We start from the raw sequence: 22956 nt of genomic DNA, 5'->3' as shown, positions 1-22956 counted from the left end.
CAAGAAAAAAGAGTACACTATATTGATTTTGTAGGAGTGGGGTCACTTTCATAATGATCTTTTCTTACTGCGCCATCTAAGGTCTTAAAAGCAAAGGATGAATGAGTAAGATTATGAGCAGCACCTCTGGCAGAAAATATAACAGAGTGAACCCAACAGGACTGTACTGAAGTGGAAACTATGACCTGAGCCTCACTATCATCAAGTTCTGGCCATGTGAACTGAGGACCACTACACAAGACACCATTTTATGAGCTGCAACACATGAGGACACAGACAGTTCACTATGGTTTTCTCAAGGCACCACACACAAAACATCAATCTGACTTGAGTTGCAAGTGACTGGGAAACAAGAGGAGGAAGGGCGGAAAGGAAAGAGAAGAAATGATCAGTGAGCCTTAGCACTTCTGGAAGAAGCCCTGGCCCTTCATAGTCATCTCTCAAGTGTGAAGTGTGTGGGAAAAACTTTTACCACATCAGTGGCCCTGTTAAGGGTCAGCTCTCATTTGCAACAGTCACCACATGAACAACATGTAAAAAATGAGCTTGGTTGACCCTTGCCCTGACCCTCTACCTCCTCTTCTTTGGTTAAATCAAGAGAGTTTGGTCTCCAATATATCCTCCCAGCCAGTAGTCACCCAGGCTCCTGAGGTGTGGAGTTTCATCTTTTCCTATCATAGCAGGGCATTCTTTTAACCTCTGTCCTACAAACCTTCTCCTCTACACACAGGAGATTTTCTCTTCCTCTCCTGAAGTGAAAGGGCAGAGTACAAGCTTGACTATTCTTCAACCTCCCAGGGCTAAAGATGGTTGAAATATTTTGTACAAACACTGGAGTCTACAGGGTCTGCCTGATCAGAGACTGTGTGCATGCACTAATGTATCAGCATACAAATGTGCCTATGAGGCTGGGGTTACAAGTGTCTAACAAGATCCTGTAGGTATAGTAGGCGTAGGAGATAAACATGCAGATAAATGCAAGAATCTCGGTGAATGTTCCTGCTAATCCTAGACACCATCATCTTCGCCAGACTCCTCAAAAGCGTGGTTTCCCTGCATCCTGATCAATATAGTATCTAAAGAATCACCAGCTTGACCTCACCATGGATAATGGATTGTGCCATTTCCCTGTTCAAACCCTCTGAGGCATGCCATTACTCTTAGGATAAAATTCTAAATCTTCTCTACATTTTCTGACTATCACTCCAGTCTTTCCCCTTGAAATATGAGTAGTGCTGGGCACTCTGGCTTTTTATCATTTATCAACATGATTACAATCTTTCCCCACTATGGGTCTTTGCCCAGGACCCTGCACCTGGAGCATTTTAGGCTCAATGATCCCCTAATAATTCATACCCTCTATCCACAGCTGAAAGACAGTACATGCTGACGCCAAACTCAGATAGTTTTGCCTGTTAATATGTTCTCCAAATAACCTCTACTTTTCCCACTAGATATTCATTACAGTTCAAAATCTTACAGATAATTACATGCTTTATGCCTATGTTCCTCACTAAACATATGCTAGACACATGCTCCAAGTTCCATGGAGAAATGGGTGGTACCATTTATTTCATCAGTGAACCCTTAGCACTTAGCATAGTGCCTAGCTAATAGTATTTCTTGAGAAGTAATCAAAATATTTGTTTAAACAAATTTTATTTGCTCTTTCCCCCCTCACTCAGATCAATCTAAACTTAATAGTCATCTTTCAACTCCTATTCCTAGTAGAACAGGGTGTCTCTATTCTACTCATACTGCCAAAGTTTTCATCATCCCCTTATCTACATCCCCCCATCAATATACATGTCTCTCATTCCACTCTCTTCCTTAGCTGCTAAACCCCATCTCATTTATACCACACCAAATTTATCTAGCCTTTTGACCTTAATCCTTCAACTATGTCTCGAGGTGACTCTACATTGTTGGAGTACCTTACTTCTTCAATTGAAACCTAAGACTTCCCTAAAGACTACATCCCAGTTGGCAAGCAACCCTCCTCTTCCAGTTGCCTCCATCTGCATGAAGGTAAACAGGAAAAGAGCCACTCCTTTATTTCCTAGTGGTGCTACTGACTTCAAATAGTAAAAATAGACTTATTTAGCTATTTCTAGGTGTTAGACACTGTGATGAGTGCTTACAATGATAGACAAATGTAATCCTCTCATACAAAATTAGTCCAGATTTATAGACAGCACAGACCTGGTCCACGATGAAGAAAGATATTAATGTATCTCAGGAAAATAAGAAGAAGAGACCCTGACAGGACCCAGTGATAGTCCTGAATTTGGAGGCATGATGTTGGGCCAGAACAATGAGAAAATTTAATGCTCCATTCATTCATTCAACAAATATGTATAAATTATGTGCCAGGTCTGACCTATACACACTGGTAAACAAAAGAGTTGTGGATTCTACCCAGAATATACAGACAAAAGAGGGTTTTACAACCAATTACATAATTATAATAGAGGGTGAGAAGTGCAGTAATACATGCATGTTGCCTTAGGACCACAGAGCAAGTGAACACAGAAGAACTATGTCCTGCAGGTCAAGTGGGGGATGATTAAGTCAAGATTATGGCCTAATGGCAGCCTGCATCAAGGCAGTATTTTTGTGTGTGTTTTGAAAATTCATATTTCTACAGATTCCACCTTCAAACCACCTAAAGTTGCATTTACAAGAATTTACCATCCAAATATTAACAGTAATAGCAGCATATGTATTGATATTCTAAGATCACAATGTCCTCCTGCTTCAACTGTTTACGAAGTTCTTTTTTATCCATTGGTTCAATGCTATGTCTTCCAAACCCAGATGACCCCCGAGTGCCAGGGACGGCACAAATCTATAAAATGACAGAGATAAATACAAGAGTAACCTCAGGAATCTCTGGAATGGACCCAGAAGTATGCCACGTGACGCCACCTTAAAGTCAGAATAAGTACATTACAGTTGAATAAATCGTAAATTACTGTTGAAAGAGAGACAGAGACAAAGACTCCACATGTTAACCAGTTTGTGTAGGAATGTAGGAGGATGGTGTGGGGGTACTCCAGGCAGAAGGAAGTGTATGTGTACAGGTAGGAATAGAAGGTAAAATATGGCTCACCTGAGGCAATGAAAAAACCCACTGTGGTTCATTATAAGGTACATATCAGTGGAGATAAGGTTGGACAGGTAGTTTGGTGCAGAGCCTTGGAACTCCATCCAAAGACAAGCAGGACCCGCTGAATCATTTCAAGCAAAGAAATAACATGATCCAATTTGTGTTTCAGAAAGCTCACCCTGCTCCTGTAGGAAGAATGGACTGAACTCCATCCCACCATTCCAGGTCAATAGCAATTTAAAGCACTGAGGAGTCCCAGGGCTCCTGTGGTCTCTATAGCACCAAAAAAGTCTGTGGTGCTTTGGGGGCAAATTTCAGATGCAATAGCACCAAAGAGCAACCAGGCTCAGCCACTGTATGGAGAACTGACGCCTGGCACAGAAGCTTCTCTACCCAGAGGAAAAAATGGTACTAGGCTTCTGTATTCCAGCTAGGAGAAAAAATACACACTCTTGCTCTCTCCCACCTCTTTGGGCTGCTGAGCTGTTAACAGTTTACAGAAAGAGCCCCTCACCTCCCTGGAAGTAAAAACTAACTGTACCAGGGATTCCAAAGAGAATCAAACTACTCTATTTATAGGCAAGGCATTACTAATGAGCAGAATGAGTAAGCCAAACAAACAAACAACAACCTGGTGTTCATTAGAACATTTGCAATATAAAAGATGTAGATATACCATGTAAAATGTAGATGAAAAGCATACAAGAGAAAAATACACACTTCCTGAAACGAGTACATTATAGAAAGAATTGGTTCTATATTCTCAAAAATTTTATACACATGCAGTGTATGTGTACAATTTATACAGTCTTTCAAAAGAAATAAAGATGCTGCTGCTGCTGCTAAGTTGCTTCAGTCATGTCCGACTCTGTGCGACCCCATAGACTCTGGTAAAATGGGGCAGGCTGAGAGAAAGGCAGAAATAGAGAGGACCTAGACAGAAGGAGTAAGTATTGTCAGAAAAAAAGAATGCAGTTCAAATACAAATCAGAATTGGCAACTATAAGCAACAGAACTGACAATGAAGAAAAACAAATCAGTTATGTAAAAAAAAAAAAAAAGCTTAAGAAGCTCTTATGAAATACAAAGGAAAAAAAGATTAAAATATCGAGAGAAAAGATTTTAGCTCTGGGGAAGAATGAAGACCTAGTTTAACGGTATTCTTAAAGACACAAAAACAAATCAGAAACAATCTTTTCTGAGATGAGACTGAACCTAAGTTTGCAGATCCAAAGAACTCAAGAAAAGACTAGGAAAAAAAATGACAGGAAATATGCCTATACCAATATTGGTTAAAGTTCTGATTTTAAAGGAGGAGGAGGAGAGAGAGAGACAGAATAACTCAGAAGACATTGGACTTCTCTATAATACTCACTACAAGAAGCAAAGGAATAATGTCTAGGAACTTCATAAGAATATAATTTGTGACCCAAGAGTTCAATATCTATATATGATGCCATTTGTGTACGAAGGCAACTAAATTAAAAAATATTTTTCAAATATTCGTGGGCTCTGTAAGAAGGCTGTGATATAAATGCACTACTAGTTAACACAGAACAAGTTACACATATAACTAAGTCTAAAGTCTTATAAATTGAATTTTAAAACAGTATGAATATCAGTAATGTTAAAGAACATGAGTAAGACTTTAGGTTTGAGTAATAATAATACTATAATATAAATTTTAAAATCCCAGATCCTATAACAAAATCTGGAGAGTTAAAAGAAGATTAAAAGAAGGGGTAAAATGAAAAGTGGAAGTGTTAGTTGCTCAGTCGTGTCAGACTCTTTTTGATCCCATCGACTGTAAACCACCAGGCTCCTCTGTCAATGGGATTCTCCAGGCAAGAATCCTGGGGTGTGGGTAGCCATCCCCTTCTCCAGGGGCTCTTCCTGACCCAGGGATTGAACCCAGGGTCTCCTGCATTGCAGGTGGATTCTTTACTGTCTGAGCCACCAGGAAAGCCCTGGGAAGAGTAAACCACTCCTAAATAACCCACCTCATTAACCCACCCCTCCTAGCTGCCTTAACTCCTAGTCTAGCCAAGGTTCTAGGGTTGGTCACATGAGTGAAGTTCCTGTCCCCTGAAGCTACTGCCCAGTACTCCTCTCTGTCTTTCTCCCTCCCCTCCCCTTTCTTCCTCTACAAAATCCTGAATAAATGACCCCTCCCACTTCTCCCTTTACCCCTCCCTCAACGCCCACGTTTCTCTGTAACCTCTCGCAATCTGGCTTTCTTCTCTCCTTTACAGAGAAACTCCATTTTAGAAGATTTCTAAAGACCTCAAAAATTCTGACTAACTCTCTGCAATTAACATTAATATTTGAGTCTCCTGGTTGCCATTCTTTCAATTATCGTCATCTGTTAAAATTCGTCTTGGAAATGCCAAAATAAGTAAGATAGGTTCCCAATTCTCTAGAGGCTAGGAGTGTATTATGTGAGGTAACTATGTGAACAAGTAAGATCAGTAGAGCGTTGCAGGTGCTGTAACAGAAGCATACAGAGCTGAGTCGAAGGCACGGTCTCAGAAGGCACTCCTGACTCAGTGATGCTACGGCGGCAGAGCTTCTTCTGAACTCTCAGTCCTCCCTTCTCTCACCTTCCTTCTTTAGGTCCCTTTCCTCATTTCTGAAGTGTAGACTTAAGATCCAAACAGGTCCAAACCCTCTGGCCTTCTCAGCCCACACACTTTCCTTACAGACTTCCCAGGCAACCAAAAGTAAGACTCAAAGTCTGAATCTCTAACCCCTACCTCTATTTTGATTGCCTAGGTCTTAGTGCTGAATATTTTCACTTGGAAAACTCATCTCAAACTCATCATCATCTCTAGCCTATTTCCTTATCTCTGTCAAAAGTCTCCATATTCTCCCATTACTCACATTTAAAAACAGATGTTAACTCTTCTCCATCTTCCCCGTCATCCAACCAAGTACTTAGATGGTCCACAAATCCTATCCATGCTTCTTTCAAACTCATGATCACTCCCACTTATTAACTTCTATTGTGGCTATGTGTAGACTTTCTTATTTCTTCCTAGTGAATGTGACCATTTATCAAAGAGAGGAATTGATTTATTTCTTCTTTGCGTCTCTTATAGCATCTAGCATAGTGTATTGGATATAACTGTTAATTATTCAACAAATATCCGTTATTGAAGCTACCTTACAATCATTGTGTAAGGGCTTGAAAAGTCACGAAGTAAGAACTGGATCTTTTCTGGGGTAGAGCAAAAGTCAGACAGTGAGTCATGGACACGAAGACAGAAAAGATTCCTCAGTCTCACCTCCTGCATTTTGTGTTGGGTCATAATAACTACTCACCCCTATTCCTACTAACATGACTATTAATCGGCTCTGAGACCTCTGGGATGAAAGTGCCTCAGGTTAGCACTCTTGGCACTCTGCCCAACTGATAGCACAATGAAATTGGGAGGGGAAGCAGAATTCCAAAAACCAGGCTTAATTCCAAGTCCCCACAATCAATTTGACAGCAGATAAATTGTAATGGGAGATGCATTTTTCCATTCCTCCATGCAGAATACAAATGAAAAAAAAAAAAATGTCTGCAATCCCAGATATACTTAGTTTCCACTCTCAACCAAAAAGCTCCATTTCTATAATATTAAAAACACAGAAAACTAGTTTGGAGAAAAGCCTTATTCTGGATAACAGCTTGAGAGCACTGAGTTCAAAATAAAAATATACCATGAAAAGACTCCATTCCCAGACACGATCTCTGGCAGTATATATACTTTCTGATTCATGCCAAAACTTTTTTGCTGAAGTTGGAGCAACTGACAGCAAAGGGAATCTTAACTAACACTTTAGGCTCATCATGCCATAAAGGAGAGCCGAGAGAAAATGTGGTTGGTTTTATTTGACTCGTGTCCACCTAACTTCCATTGTTCACTTCTGCTTAGTGTCCCAAAGCACAATTCCAAGCCCAAGTTGAAATTACATTTCTGAGTTAATAACAAGCACAGGAAAATAAATCACATCTGCCCTAGGAGTGAACCCAAAACCAAAAGCTGCCAGAGAGGAATTTGTGAGTTGAGTTTAGAGTCAACTTTAATTCTGAAGGAAATGAACCTTTAAAAGGAAAATTCAAATAACAACCTATGTAGACAAAACATTAGTCTACACTGCTTCGATTAATTTGGGGGCCTTTTATAACTTTTTTTTTTCCTTAAATGGATATCTGCCAGAGCAGAATTGCTCTTGTAAGATGGCTTGGAGCCAAATACGGTAACAGTATAGATATTTGTGCTCAGGCTTCATCAAATTCTTAGGTAAACTTCCACTTCCTAAAGAAAAATCTAACTACTGACTTGCCTCTATAACAAGAGGTAAGTTGCCTTACCTCTTATAAGTTGCCTCTATAACCATTTGCCCAACTCCCAACATCAATTTCTTTCTTCCACTTGGACTTCAGTTTGTCTGAAACAGTGGTAACCTTTGTAGGTACAAATAAATGCTCTGGACAGAGCTTGGACACAGTTCTGTCCACACCTGACATGGAAACCAATATACTTTCCCCCAGTGAGGCCAATACAAGGGCCCCTGGAGGACAATTTCATGTCCATCCCTCTGCCACCCAGGATCAAAGAGGATGCTTCCACATAGAACCTCTCTGCATCAAAGGAATGCTGTCCAATAGAACTATCACAAGAGATATAGACATCATTTAAAATTTTCTGGTAGAACTTAAAGGAAAACAAGGTGAAATTAATTTAAATATTATATTTTATCTAACTCAATGTATTTGAAACATTATTATTTTAGCATCTAATCAATATTTAAAATTAGTGAAACATTCTACCTTTTTTTCATACTGAGTCTTCAAAATCAAGTGTTTTACAGTTGAGGCACTTCTCAGTCTGGACCAGTCAGATTTCAGATGCTCAACAGCAAGATGTGGCTAGTGGCTACCATATCAAACAGCATGGACCTGAAATGTCTTACATGATAACTGTCTGCTAAATAAATGAAAAGCTTGAAAAGCTTTTTAACTGCACCATTTATTTTCCCGATACCTCAATAAGAAACTAAGAGATAGCAGTTCTGTGAACAGTAAATAAAAGCTTCTGAAGAAAGGAAATGTGACTCATTTATTCCAAATCAAACCATGAGTAGACTTGGAAAAAATTTCTGGTCATCTTGAAGTCTAGAACTTGCTACAAAAGATCAAAGCCTTCTTTGTAGGTGGACTTATGAAAACAACATGGTACCTATCAGGCTCTTCTCGTTAAAAATGTGGCCAATTCCCAAATCTCCGTTTACTTCAAACTGATACATAGGTTTTTTTAACTACACAATTCCATCCTCTTTTTTTTTTTTTCCAGATAGCTGGCAACTAAATTTCCTCTCTTAGCTGGCTCCAACCCTTCCTTCTCAATTTTGTCAAAAGCCAGACAAACAGTTCATACCTCAACTCTATAGCTGAAAATTGTAAAAGGAATTCTGAATAAAGTTGCAATAAGCCTTTGAAATATAATGAAAAAACCACCAGATTGAATATAAAACATTTACTTAATATTAACTTCTAATCTCTAGTAACCAAGAACACACACATACAAAGAACAAACCAGAATATCCTACCTAGAATAACAAAACTATAAATTAAATGTTCAATCTATTAAAAAAGACTCAAAGCCCTTAATAAAAATATTTTTAAAGATAACTCATATAGTCAGTCGATCTGTAGTTTAAAAAAAAAGACCAGAGATTTGAGCACAGACTTGAAGTACAACAAGCCTAGATTCAAACCCTAATCCAACCACTATGAGCCATGAGTAAACTGTTTAACCCTTCTGAGTATCTGTCATCATCTGTAAAAAAGAATAACTAAAACTCTACCCTTCATAGTTATTGCAAAGATTACACAAAATAAAATATTGTAATCAGCACATTATTTAGGTGCTAATAAGCATTAGTTAACTCTCAGCCCCCAGCCACATTCATTTCTTTAATTTGGACAAGGCAGAAAATACTTCTGTGAATTTATTTATAGCTCTAATACCAATATAAATAGGAACCCTAAAATCCCTAATTTTTCTACTCTTCTCAGAATGATGTTGGGGCTGGGATAAAGAGTAGCTCAGCTATATGCTACTGACAGCAAAGATCTGTAAAGAGCTCTAGTATCTGCTGTCATCAACAGTTCAATGACCTCATTCCATTACCTCAGGCCTATAATAATGCCAATATTAATGCAGTGAGCATTATCACAGAGAAATGTATGGGGCAGTAAGGGAGCCCAGAAGATAACACTTGGCTTAGCCTAGAGAGAGGGCATGGGGGGCTTCCTGAAGAACGTAACCATTTGATTTGCTCCTGGCAGGCAAAACTGGTGAGGACTATAGGGAAAGGAGTGTAGAAGGAAATCTAGAGGCAAGAAATGGTGTGGGACTTCCCTGGCGACTCACTGGTAAAGAATCTGTTTGCCAATGCAGGAGACACAGTTCAATCCCTGGTCCGGGAAGATCCCACATGCCATAGAGCAACTAAGCCTGTGTGCCACAACTACTGAGCCAGTGCTCCAGAGCCTGAGAGTTGCAACTACTGCACCCACACACCCTAGAGTCTGTGCTCCATAACAAGAGAAACCACTGCAATGAAAAGCCCGTCACTGTAACTAGAGAGTAGATCCTGCTCGTCGCAACTAGAAAAAAGCCCATGCAACAACAAAGACCCAGCACAAGCAAAAATGAATAAATAAATAAATATTAAAAAAGAAATGGTACGAATGAAGGCATAGGATGTGGTACAAACAAAAAAAAACAAGGTTGTCACTGGAAATCAAAGACTGGCACCAGTGAAAAGAGGAAGGAAACGTGGGAAACCAAAGACTAAGGGTACCTTATATGACAGCAGGTCAAAGGAAATAAATACTGACACCCTGAACATATTTATCATTTCTACCATCTAGAAAAACAACACAAAAATACATGAAACAAGAAACAGCTTTTAAGGACTTTCATAGGGAAAAAAGGTATCTATTAAACAACCTGGGGGAAGAAATTTTGGTAAAATATAATTTCACTGGGAAACCTTTCCCCAAGATTGAGCTTTCCTAACTAATATCAAAGCAGGAAATCGATTGGTGTTTGTGTCATCGAAGAAAAATCAACAATGAAATGACAATTATCATTTAATCTTTACTGGCATCAGGAGCCTTGGTACCACACAGAGTCACTCTCTCCCAAGGAGAGACTTGGGAGAGACTTCAAATGAAGTCAGGTTCCTAACATGTATCTCATCCTGCCTAATACTTCTGGAAGGATCATTAAAAGAGAAAAATTAAATATTTCCAGTTACTATTTGTCACATAATTAACTTTACAGTAACCATTTCTATTTATTTTTTAACTAATTTTATTGGAGTATAGTATATCAGTTTCTGCCCCACAGCAAAGTGTGTGTGTATACATATGTGTGTATGTATATATATACATATATATAAACCCCTCTCTTTTGGATTTCCCTCCCATTAGGTCATCACAGAGTAATCTTTTTAAGTTGGAAAAAAAATGGCCTATGAAAAAAAAATCACCACAGAAATGGCAAAATCTGAACAGAAGAGAGAATATGACAGCAAGACCAGAGCATTGGGAGTGAAGTCCTAGGATCAAGATACCAAGAAGAAATTCTAGGGGAAGTCCAACTTTAGGGAAACCCAGTGGGAAAGTATTTTTTTCAACAGTTTGGGGATTAAAAGCAGAAAAGCCCTTCCAGGAAATCATGTTACTAAAGTTCTAAACCCTTTTAGTCTTTTTCTATTCATAGGCTACAGCTCTAAAGAGTACTCTAAATAATTAGCTGCTGCAGATGAGGGAAGGCAATTTGGAGATGGTGAAGAATATCAGGTAGTAACAACAGCAATACAAGATCAGGACTTCTTTGCTGGGCACAATCCTTCGCTGGTACTATAGCTCCTTCCTAATAACATTAGCTTGTTCTTGGGTTTCCATATTAAATCAAACAACTTCTCTCCAAAAGGCCCAGTTCTTAATTGCTTAATCAGTTCTTACTTGCCTCCATTTTCAGTTAGATAAATAGATACAAACAGAAATTGGAACTAAAAGTCTACATAGACTCAATTTCAAAAATAAGAAGAAAAGAAGACAACATTATAAACTTCCAAATGGTTGTATGTTTAAGCAAATCTATTCTTCTAATGTCAGAGGCAGAAGAATCTATGTGCAAAAAAGGATACAAAAAAGGAAAATACAGAAACGTAGACATAAAAATAATGTCTTCAAGAGGACCTGCTCAAGCCTCTGCATAACTATGTCATAACAATAAGATGAGATAGATTTCTGTGTACAGACAAGAAGCTCTGAACTCTCCCAGTCTGTACAACTTATTTTCAGGGTTTTTTTAGCTTGATAACAGAAGAGCAGAAGGAAGAGTATTCTAATAATCTTTTCATATAATTTAGAATATTCATTGATACTACACTGGAACTTGACAAGTTGTAGTTTCTCTTCCTTTTCCAGCCTTATTGAGTTATATTTAACATACAACATATATGTAAGTTTAAGCAGTATATACATGATGATTTGACAGACATATTTAGTATGAAATGATTACCAAAATAAGATCAGTTAACACATCTATTATCTCACACAGTTAACATTTTTTGTTTGTATATGGTAAGAATATTTATATTTTTGCATTTAACTATGTTCTTTTCCTCTCAAATATTTAATAAGCATGTACTATGTTCCAGGCAATGTGCTGCTTTTCCAGAAAATAATTTCAGAGTCTTTCAGTAATGCTCTTTCTCCTATTTTCTACAGTAGGGTCCCCAACCTCTGAGATCTAATGCCTGAAAATTTGAGGTGGAGCTGATGTAATAATAACAGAAATAAAGTGCACAATAAATGTAATACGCTTAAATCATCCCAAAACCATCCTTCTCCCACTCCTGGTTCATGGAAAAAACTTCCACCAAAGATCTTCCAGTCTCTGGTGCCAGAAAGGTCGGGGACAGCTGTCCTACAGCACTTAGCAGGGTACTGAGTTCAGAACATCTGCCCAATAAATGTCTGTGAGAATATTTCTTTAAGTGAACAGAGGGGGAGGTATGGGGTTAGCACTATACCCAATGACGTAGCACAGACACTCTTGTAAAACGGGCCCACTTCACTAACAACCTGCCTCTGCTTACTGACCCATGCCCCACCCTGACTGATTAGTCACACCATACATACCTGTCCACTGAGGGGGACAGCGGCAGTTGTACGTATTGACCCCATCCACACAAACCCCTCCATTCTGACACTTGTGGTTAGGACAGTCATCTATGTTCCGCTCACAGGTGACTCCTTCAAAACCTAGGAAGAGAAGGATTAAAGGAAATGATAAATTCTCATAGAGATGATGTGATCTGTTCTTCTCCACAGGACATGGTCATCAGAACAGACTGACTTCATTATTACAGTTCAACAGACAGCAGATGGTCAACCCAAGACTCACCATATAAAAATCCCCCAAACTTCTGTCTTTTCTTGCCTCAGGCATAGACAGTTAAAACGAATCATTATGCCAATGACATGCCTTCATAGTTACCTCACAAGTATTTCAAAGTGTTTTCATGAAATAAAATCCCAGTGAAGATAAATGTCTACTCAGGACAGCTGGTTCTAAAAAAAAGGGTATTAGATTTTCCCCAGCTCCGTACTAGATTAATGGGAAGAACAAATAAAAGATTACCTAATTAAATTTAAATTCCTTTTTGTTTTTTTCTTGGGAAAATCATGGGGGAGAATATGGAGACATTAAAAAAATACTGAACTGAAAGTCTGAAGATAAGGGTCAAGTTCTAACCTCACTGCTTATAAGCCATTTAATACTTGGTAAATTACAAGCTCTAAAGTAGCTTCCTCATCTGTAAAATAAGTCTGGCTGCACCTGCCCAGCATGTCTTCCGAGGCTGTTATAAGTGCCACATTGTAAGTACAACACAATATAAATATAACAAGCTATCTGAATATGGGGTGGCATGATTGCTAACTAAACTTGCCAACTCTTCAAATTGTTCATCCTCCTTTTCACACTTATAACACTACTTCCTTCCTCTTGATTTTTCCTTTTTATGAAAAATGAAACTAGCACATCAAACTTCACCCTAATTGCCCATAGTATGTTTCCCTATATAATTTACACATTGGGCTTTTTTCTTTCTCTTTCCTTGCTACCAAATCTCTTAACTACTAAAATGGAAGACTATCAGCTTTAAGAATAAGAGAGGAAGTTTACTGAACATTCCCTTATTTGAAATACATATGACTAAGTATTTGGCCTCCTCAGAATGTCCCTTAAGTTTCTCTCTTTTACTCAAAACACATATTGGGTCTTATATTGGCACTGGTATAGTTAAGTAAAAGAAAGAGTTCCTGCTTTCAGGACACTGCAGTCTGGTGAGTGGGCAGACATCAATCACGCCTTTTCTTCATTCCTTAGCACAAACACTGTGGTGTTCTACATCTGCCCTGTTATACTGGAACATAGCTGGTTTCTCTGAATACAGTAGCAGTCATGTACATGAGTATGAACCACGTACCCAAAAATCTACCCAGAGACCAAAGGAAATCACTTTAGAAGATGGAGATAAATGAACGCTTCACTGAAGAGAATTCTATTTCTCCAGGTATTTGGTAAGAAGTCCATGCAAGCAGATGAGTCATTAAGTAAGCTTGAGAAAGACTACGAAAAAATTTATATAGACTCAGATTTTTAAAAAATTAATCATGTTACTCAAGTATCTTCTGGGCTTCCCAGGTGATGCTAGTGGTAAAGTACCCGCCTGCCAGTGTAGGAGACATAAAAGATGAGGGTTTGATCCCTGGGTTGGAAAGATCACCTGGAGAAGGAAATGGCAACCCACTCCAGTATTCCTGCCTGGAAAATCCCATGGACAGAAAAGCCATGTGGGTTACAGTCAACAGGGTCACAAAGAGTCGGACACGACTGAAGTGACTTAGCATGCACTCATGTATCTGTTTAATCATATGACAATCTTACAAATGGATTGAGTCAGTAAATGCTGAACTGCTTAAGCCCACCCAAAATTATGATAAAGTGAGAGCAAATCTATAGATTCACAAAGTACAGTCCCTGAACAACAACTGAAGGCTCTGTTTCTAGTCTAGTGCTCTTAAATGGAAACATCCTTCGGAAAAGTTAGACACTTTCAGAATGTGGGAGAGAAATAAGGAGTCCTGGCCCACCACAGCTAGAACCTGTGTGGTTTGGTGGTGTCCTAGAACTGATACTGGCCATCCTCCCCCAACTTGATCTCCCTGGTGACTAAGACTAATAAAGGTTGACTAAGATGTCAAGGAGGTGATGAAGCCTTTGTAGCCAAACTATAAGGAACTGATTGTGAACTTGAATTTTTATTAGCCAGTGTTACAACGAATAGAATTTGCCAACCACAGACAAATTAAGAAAGCAGAAACATTTCAACGTAACCATAACATATATAAGAAATAAAATGTTTTCTTTTCAAGACTATTTTTGAGACAGTTCTTACCTGTCACTATGTAGTTACTTAGGCAGAAAGGCAAATGGGTGAAAGAGTTAATTTATGGTTGAAGCATGGCCTCTGGGGTTAAACTGCCTAGATTCAATTCTCAAACTTTCCATGCAGTAGCTAAGTGAACATGGGCAAGATATTATATATGCTTAATACTTAAACTCTCTTTCCTCTCTGGACTAATTAACAGGACCTACCTGAAAGGTTGTTTTAATGATTAAATGAGTTAGACAGAAAAAAAAAAAAAACAATGTAATGAATTGTGCTGGAACAACTGATTATCTAGATGCAAAAGAATAAAGTTGGATCCCTTCCTCATACCATGTATGAGTTAAAATTATAAGATTCTTAGGATAAAACATAGAAGGAAATCTTTGAGACTTGGGCTAGATAGAGATGTCTCACACGTGACCAAAAGCACAAGTCACAAAAGAAAAAACTGACAGTTTGGAATTTATCAAAATTAAAACCACCTGGGTTTCAAAGGCTACCAATCAAGAAAGTAAAAAGGCAGTCCACAGAAAGGGAGAAAATATTTGCAAATCATGTATCTAGGAGATACAAAGAATTCTTACAACAAAATTAAAATATCCGTAATATAATAATACAAATAACCCAGTTATAAAATGGGTAAAGAAGCTAAAGAGACATTTCTCCAAGGAAGATATACAAAAGGCCAATAAGCACATTAAATGATGCTCAGCATCAGCCATCAGGAAAATGCAAATCATGACCACAATAAGCTATCACTTCACACCCACTAGAATGGCTATAATTTAAAAGACAGATAGCAACAAATGCTGGTGAGGTAATGAAGAAACTGGGAATCCTCATACACTGCTGGTTGGAATGTATTAATAAAATAGTGCAGCCACTATGGGATATAGTCTGGGAGTCCTGAAAAGATTAAATAGGGTTACCATACCACCCAGCAATTCCTCTCATAAGTAAAACCAAAAAGAAATGAAAATATATGCCCATTCAAAAACTTGTACAAGAATGTTCAGAGCAACATTATTCTTAATTCTCAAAAAAAAAAAAAAAAAAGCAGAAGCACCCCAAATGTCTATTTTGTGATGAATGGATAAATACAAACTGGTAAATCCATATAATGGAATATAATGCATACACAAGAAGCATACTACTTGTTCCGATTTATATGAAATGTCCAGAATAAACAGCTCTATAGAGAGAGTAGATGAGTAATTGCCTAGTGCTGGGAGGGAGTTGGTGCAGGGGGTGTGGTGGGTGGGGGGAGAAGGTAGTGGGGGTGGGGGGCGGTTAGGGAGTGACTGCTAATGGGAACAAAGTTTCTTTCGAAGTCATATAAAAATGAGCTAAAATTTTATTGTGGTAATGGTTACACGTATCTGTAAATATACTCAAAACCACTGAACAGTGTGCTTCAAGAGAAAATTATATGGTATGTAAATTGTATCTCAATAAAACTGTTATATTATATTAGAAGGAAAAGCACTTACAACAATGCCTGATGCACTGTGTTTTATACATATTAGCTAATACTATTATATATCAAAGGAATCAAAGCATCTCTTAGAGATTATCTACTCTAATCCTTTTATGTTACAGATGAAGAAGGGCCACATGGCTGACTTACTCTACATGGCTAGGAGGCAGGAAGCAGTCCTAAACCAGAAACTTTACCTAGATTCAGTCAGTATGGTCTCTGCGACCCCAAAGTTCTCTTCCAAAAATCTGAAAAACTGACTTTGGGTGAAAAGTTCCCAAAAGTTTGGCTGAGGAAACTCTAGCCAAATCAGTTCTCCTTGAAAATTAAGACAGGATTTATGCTTTAAAAATAGAGATACAGGCTCTTTTTGGAAATAACTAGCAAATTCTTATAAAAAGTCTACCCAAGGTAGGGGTAAGGGGGTGCAGAGGATGGATATGGGTTAAATGAATAAGTTACAGTGCAATCTCTTCTTTAAAATGTTTTAAGGTTTTAAGGGAAAGGGAAGCAGACCAGTCTGCAGACCTGTGGGTGGGATGGGTGTAGCCGACTTATGGAAAGACTCACATGACTGTACTAAAAGGAGTTCGCTGCTTGAAGCCAACTCACATCCTTAAAAGGCCAAAAAGAAAGAAATTAAACTCAGAAGGAACATTTTTAAGACTGTGCTGTTATACACCATGGGCCACGTAACTGATAAACGATGACAGGGAGGGTGGGGAGCAGAAAAGTGTCTTTTGAACTTGTCATCCCACACAGATACCAGCATCTCTCAAGAGAGCTTCCATATCTTTTCATTTTCAGTCCCTAGGAGGTGTGACGGTGGAAAGACTTGGTGCAGAGGCTCAAAGAGGAGAGCAGAAAGGGGAAGCTGAGATGACACAACTGGGATTCTCCCAGGCCAGGCTGAAGGTCCTCAGGAAGAGCTTCCGTGCAGAGGGATAAGAGAGTGAAGAAAACCCAGGGATACCTGGGACTGGACAAAGTACCAAAGGTAAACAGCTACAGGCTACCTTCTCTCCCTGCCCTCCGGAAAGAAGCCTGTTAAATGAGCAAATTGGTCCCAGTTCCATCCCACTGGCTTCCTTGGCACACTTTACCCATCCTCTGAATGGGCCCCAGTGAGCTCACTGACCCCATGGCTGGCCCCACCACCCACCCAGGCTGCTGCTCCTACCCACCTCCCTCTGTATCTCCCAAATGAGCTCTACTTTCCTTTCTAACTTTTCCTCCAAAGAAGTCAGAGAAATGAGTAAAGGGATTCAAAAGAAATAACTTCAGAACTTTTTTTTTTTTAATTACAGAATACAGGAATGCTCTTCTCTATCACATCCAATTCATTCATTTGTCAAATATTCACTGAGTCTCAATTTGTGTCAGGCACGAGGTTGGATACTGGGGGCGAGGGTAGGGGGGCGGGTAGTTAAGATGAGAGTGTCTACTGGAAAGGATGAACAGGAAGGTTAGTAAGTGTTGCGCTAGAGGTAGGTAGGTTGTGAAAGATCTTAAGAGAGAGTCTGTAGTCCCCCCAGGGGTGAGGAATACAGAAGGCACTGCAGTGAAATAGATGCCTTTGGCACATCACAAGGAATAAATTCTATACAAAAAGGCAGGGTGAGAAGGGGAGGTAAGTGATAGAAGGCTGAGAAGATAGCAGGGGCAAAACTGTCAAGCATGGGAGGATAGGAAAAACCTGAAGAACATCAAGAAAAAACTGGAATCAGGGCCCAAACTAAAGGGGCTAAAAGAATGCGCACTGCAAAATGGTATGATAATTTCTGCATCTGCTTCAGAGAAATCTGCCAGAATATGATTAGTATAATACTCCAGAGAACGTCACATGCCTTGTGCATATGAGAATGCAAAAGGGAATTATTTCTAAGAGTTGTTAAGCCCAGCAACTGCAGAGCAGACACAAAAGCCATAGAATGTGGCTAAGCTTTATTTTAATGATACAGGGATATTACACATAATCAAGCCTGTAAAGTATAGGGGCGATTTACAAAGGATAAACCTTCTTTGTTTGGAGAGAACAGACTGGGCAGCTTTTTATGAAGTTTAAAAATCATAAAGGAATAAGGAGGTGCAGGAGAGAAAGAAAAAGGGAAAGTCCATCAGGGATTGTCCAGTCCACCTGTGAACTCGCAGGCAAAGCCAGGAGATGCAAACAGCACATGGCTGCTTCTTAATATATCCACAGACATACAACCAACTTAACTCATAAACCCCAAAATATTGGGAGTCAGTGATTCAAGAACGTATCGTCCATTTTGTTCTTTAGCTAAAATTATTCTAGCTGAGTACTCCTCCTTACAGTTTCTGCTAAAAACTTTACCTAATGGTAGTTTATGAAGGATCTGGGTTATTAACAGTTGCTGAACCAAGAAGAAGATGGAATACAGTTCCTTGGTTTCATTCTATCAGCTCCCTCTTGAATATATTCCTCTTTTCTTCCCTCTATTGAGAAACATTTCTTTCTTTATTACTCAGGATGAGTCATATTTACAGTTTTAATCGCCCCATCAATCTCAATACTAAAATCATCTCAGTAACTATAGTGCCCTTTGCAGGAAAAAAAACTATATCATAACCATTCAAATATAATCACTAACTTATGTGGGGTTCACTGAGTCTTAGAGTTGAAAAGAATTCCAATTCTTTTTACTCAGTACTAGTGTAAACCAGTACAGAAGGAGAAGCTTAACTAAGTCTAACAGGTATGTTACCAGGAAGAAAATAAGACCAAAGTTATGCTCTCAGTACTACCGTACTATACTAAACTCAGCCTGTAAAGTCAGTAGGTGTGTGCCTATTATATACCTGTCACGGTTTCCATGTGCTTGGGATACATCACCAAACAAAAACAGAGATCCTAGCTTTTACTCTGGAGAGGAGAAGAGGCAGAAGAATTTGGAAAGACAGACAATAAACAACAGTCATAATGAGGTAAATTATATAGTGAAAATTATACAGTAAGATGATGACAAGTGTTACCAAAAAAGAAAAGAAAAGGTAGACCAAGGTCAGAGATGAAGGGGGAAGGGAAAGGTTACAATCTGAAATAGGGTGATCAGGGCAGACCTCAGTTAAAACTGCCAAGATTTGAAATGTGGTGGGAAGCAGCCACCTGAGAATTGCAGAACCTGGACAAAAGTGACTTTACCTGTCACTTGCTTGGTTTCCCCATCTTTAGAATAGAAATAATGATTCTCTTCAAGGGTGCTATTTACACTGAGATAGTGATTGATATTTTAAGTAATATTTTAGTCTCTTGACTAGTGTTGGGGGCAATGCAGGAGGGACAGGAGAATGGTATTGCATTATAAAAAGGACTCTGTAAAAGGAAATCATCATCAGACATTATTTCCCTATGTGGAAATAAAGTTAATACTTTGCAAACTCCACCTGGGACATGAAAACCAATGAGCATAAAATCTTACACATTGTATAAATATGTATTTATTCACAGTGTTATTGCATCATCTATTATTTTTAAGTCTTTTTTAAATTTCCTTCTATATATTGTCCAAGCTGACATCATCTGTTTCAGATCATGGGACCCTGAAAGGCAGCAACTAGCCTACTTTACTATTTTTAGGTATCTGCATGATGCCATACACAGCCTGTAGGCATGTGCCCAGTCACTCAAGTCGTGTCCGACTCTTTGCAACCCCATGGACTGTAGCCCCCTAGGCTCCTCTGTCCATGGAATTTTCCAGGCAAGAATGCTGCAGCAGGTTGCCATTTCCTACTCCAGGGGATCAAACCCACATCTCTTGTGTCTTCTTCATCAGCAGGCAAATTCTGTACTACTGTGCTACCTGGGAAGCCCATACACAGGCTGGTAAGTAACAAGTACTATCGATCATAATTAGAAGTATCTCCTTTTTCTTTTAACATGAACCTACTTTTTTTAACTCGTACATCCCTAAACATTTAACAAAAAGTCTTAGATATTTCAAAGCACCTTCAGGGGCAGACAAGCAGTTAACAATTGGAAATAACCTGCCTGGATTTCAGGACTCGGCCTAACCACATGTCATCTGTACAACTTTGGGTAAATTGCTTCACATCTCAAAACTTGAGTTGCTTCACCTGGGAAAACTTGAACAATACTACTTATCCCCAAGGATTTTGTGTAATAGAGCTAATGGCTGCAGAAGTACCTGGCACAGTGCCTGACTTATAAAAGGCATTAAATAAATGTTAGTTTGCTCTTTGCCAAATCTTCTGCCCCCAGCCTTGCACCCCAATCCCAATCCCAAACACACACACATACACACACTTCATCAGTATATTAAAGAAAAAAAAAAAAAAAAAGTCTTGCTTTAAACTGTAAGCAGAGTGTAAGAGACAGCCAAAACGTCCTTACTCCATCCCACCAGCCCTGGCAGCCTCGAGCTGTGGAATCCCTGGTTATTTCCTTTCTCAAGGAGGAGATACTATTCTGGTTTGACAGATCCTTTCCTGGACACACTCTCAGAATTCCCTAAGGTTCTTATCGTGGCTAATGGATAACAATGCAGAGGCTATGGGAGTGAATAATCACTCTCTCCCAGCTAAAAACTTCCTTTATTGACTTCTCTAACTTCCCGTTAGTACTTTGCTGCCAAATCAACCTCCTGTCCTAGGCAACTATTAAAACTAATTTTCTTGAAACTAAAAGACACGTTTAGTGGTCAGCAATAAATTGCACTAACCTCAATTACTGGCCACTTAGGCTATTAGAATACCAGACTATTAGAATATTCACAAAATTAAATTGTTTACATTTCTGTTTCCTTCTTTTAACCCTTAAAATGCAAACAAAAGCAGGAGTGAAGAAAGATGCCTTTTAGTTATTCCTTCTACAAGATAATGTGGATGACAATAATATTAAGTAAATAAATATTTAGTGTCTAAAATGACAGCATTAATTATCTATTCTTCACTGAAAGAGAAACTGAAAGAAAGGCAATTAAACAGCTTGTTTTTGTGGCTTATGGTTAAGTGGTATCTTTCCTATTACGAGGCAGTCTCTTGTATTGTGTATTCCAAGTACATAGGATGGTGCCTAGAACATACCTGGCAGCCAAAAAATTTTAACTGAATGAAATGACTAAATTACCATTTACTTTTATCCTGAAGACCAACGTATGGCCCTTAATCCCCAAAAGAGAAAACACACGATCCCATTACGTGTGACCCATATCCACAACACCAGAATCTAAGATTCCTTCTCCAAAAGAGTGGCTACAACAGCTTTTTGAGGCAATTCTGCTTACTCAGCACATTATTCCCCCCTATGGTTTTTCCTTCTTTTATTTTTGCACTAAGGATATTTGTATAAAAACAGAATCTTTGTTGCTTAGTAATTCATCTGCTCCAGCCACTTGGGCTCTGTTCTCAATCAAAATTCTCGGTTTTCGGCCTCCTCATCAGTTTTATAAGGAGTTTAGTGAACTGGCCCGCCTTGCTCCTTTTTCCATCCTACGGAACAAGGGGCCCCAAGCTCCCACACATTGCTCCTCTTTTGCTTCTATCTTGAGTTATGTGTCATTGTGCCATACATAATCTATCAGCGCTCACCAAAAAGTGCTCACTCATTAACAGAGCACTACCACCACACCAGTTGCAAAAGTCTCCAGCTTCAAGTCTGGGTAGGGTGACCCCAAAATCAGAGAGGCTACACAGAGAGGGTTCTAAAGACCAGAATTTCAAGGAAAATTATAAAAGAGTAGGGGGTGCAACCAGGTAACTAGTAAAATAATCCATTATTCCATCAGAGGTAAAAGCATATAAGAAAGCTGATCATCTATTATTACTATCAATTCAGTTTAAAGCATTTTATTAATCACACATATAAATTTGTCAATGTCTAATTCTCCTTATGTTCCTTTCCATTCTATAGACTTATCTATCCTTTCCCAGAGCTCTGTTTCTCTTATTTCTCACTGTTCCTCCAAAAAGGACAATAAACAATTTCCAAGTCACTCATCATCATAAACTCTGACATGTTAAATTACCCCCTGCTCAGTTTATGGACCACACTGGGCCCATAAAACTCCTCTCTCACCAGCAAACCACCCCACACAACATTCTCACTTCCCCTTTTCCCTGCTGGGAAGGATACTTCCTCAAGGAACACTGAACCACACCCCATCCCCTTCCTTCCCACTGGAGGTGCATCCCCCAACCCAGGACACTAGGGGGACTCCTTACCTGGAAGGCAGCTGCACTCAAAGGTAAAGTCGCCGGTCTGGCGGCAGGTGCCCCCGTTGACACAGGGGGAGGGCGCACACGGCACGTAGGGACTGTCGCAATGCTGGCCTGTGAAGCCCTGGGGGCACTGGCACTGATAGGAACCCGGGAGGTTGAGGCAGGTGCCCCCGTGCTGGCACTGCCCTGGAACGTCACACTCATTGACGTCAGTCTCACACTTCTGCCCCGTGAAGCCTGCGAGGCATGTGCAGGAGAACTGGTTGGCCACAGTGGTGCAGGTACTTCCATTTGCACAGGGGTGGGACAGGCAGGCATCAGTCCACTGGCACAGTTTACCTACAGGAAAGATAACAGACATAAGCACTGCCCGCAGAAATGGGTGTCAGCCCCATCCCACCCCACATCTCCCACCCAACAGGTGATGTAAGGCAGCCACTGCGTGGAGGATCCCTAAGCTCTCTGAACTGTACAGGAGGCCCGTATCAGAGCCTCCCCGAGTTCACCCGACAGGAGCACTCTCCAGGGCCCTTAGCTGAGACGCGAAGACTTGGCGGAGCACAGGAGTGACTGTAGGGGAATCACGGGAAGCCCACAAGAACCCCTGCAGCACAGAAGGGTCTGGATCCATCTCGTG

The 22956-nt window shown here is 39.5% G+C and overlaps 1 protein-coding gene across 1 annotated transcript in view; it reads right to left on the bottom strand.

Moving 5' to 3' along the window:
• Window positions 1-22956, bottom strand: part of NOTCH2 (notch receptor 2) — a 173386-nt gene that overhangs the window by 70903 nt on the left and 79527 nt on the right. Inside the window, exons 4-5 of the mRNA XM_061121027.1 lie at window positions 22323-22658; window positions 12324-12446 (exon numbers count right to left, since the gene is read on the bottom strand). Coding sequence (XP_060977010.1) covers window positions 12324-12446; window positions 22323-22658 — 459 coding nt within the window. The remainder of the gene's footprint in view (window positions 1-12323; window positions 12447-22322; window positions 22659-22956) is intronic.

This window comes from Dama dama, chromosome 20, assembly GCF_033118175.1.
Source record: "Dama dama isolate Ldn47 chromosome 20, ASM3311817v1, whole genome shotgun sequence".
NCBI lineage: Eukaryota > Metazoa > Chordata > Mammalia > Artiodactyla > Cervidae > Dama > Dama dama.
Note: the sequence above shows the minus strand (reverse complement) of the source record. Positions and strands in the feature narration are given on the sequence as shown.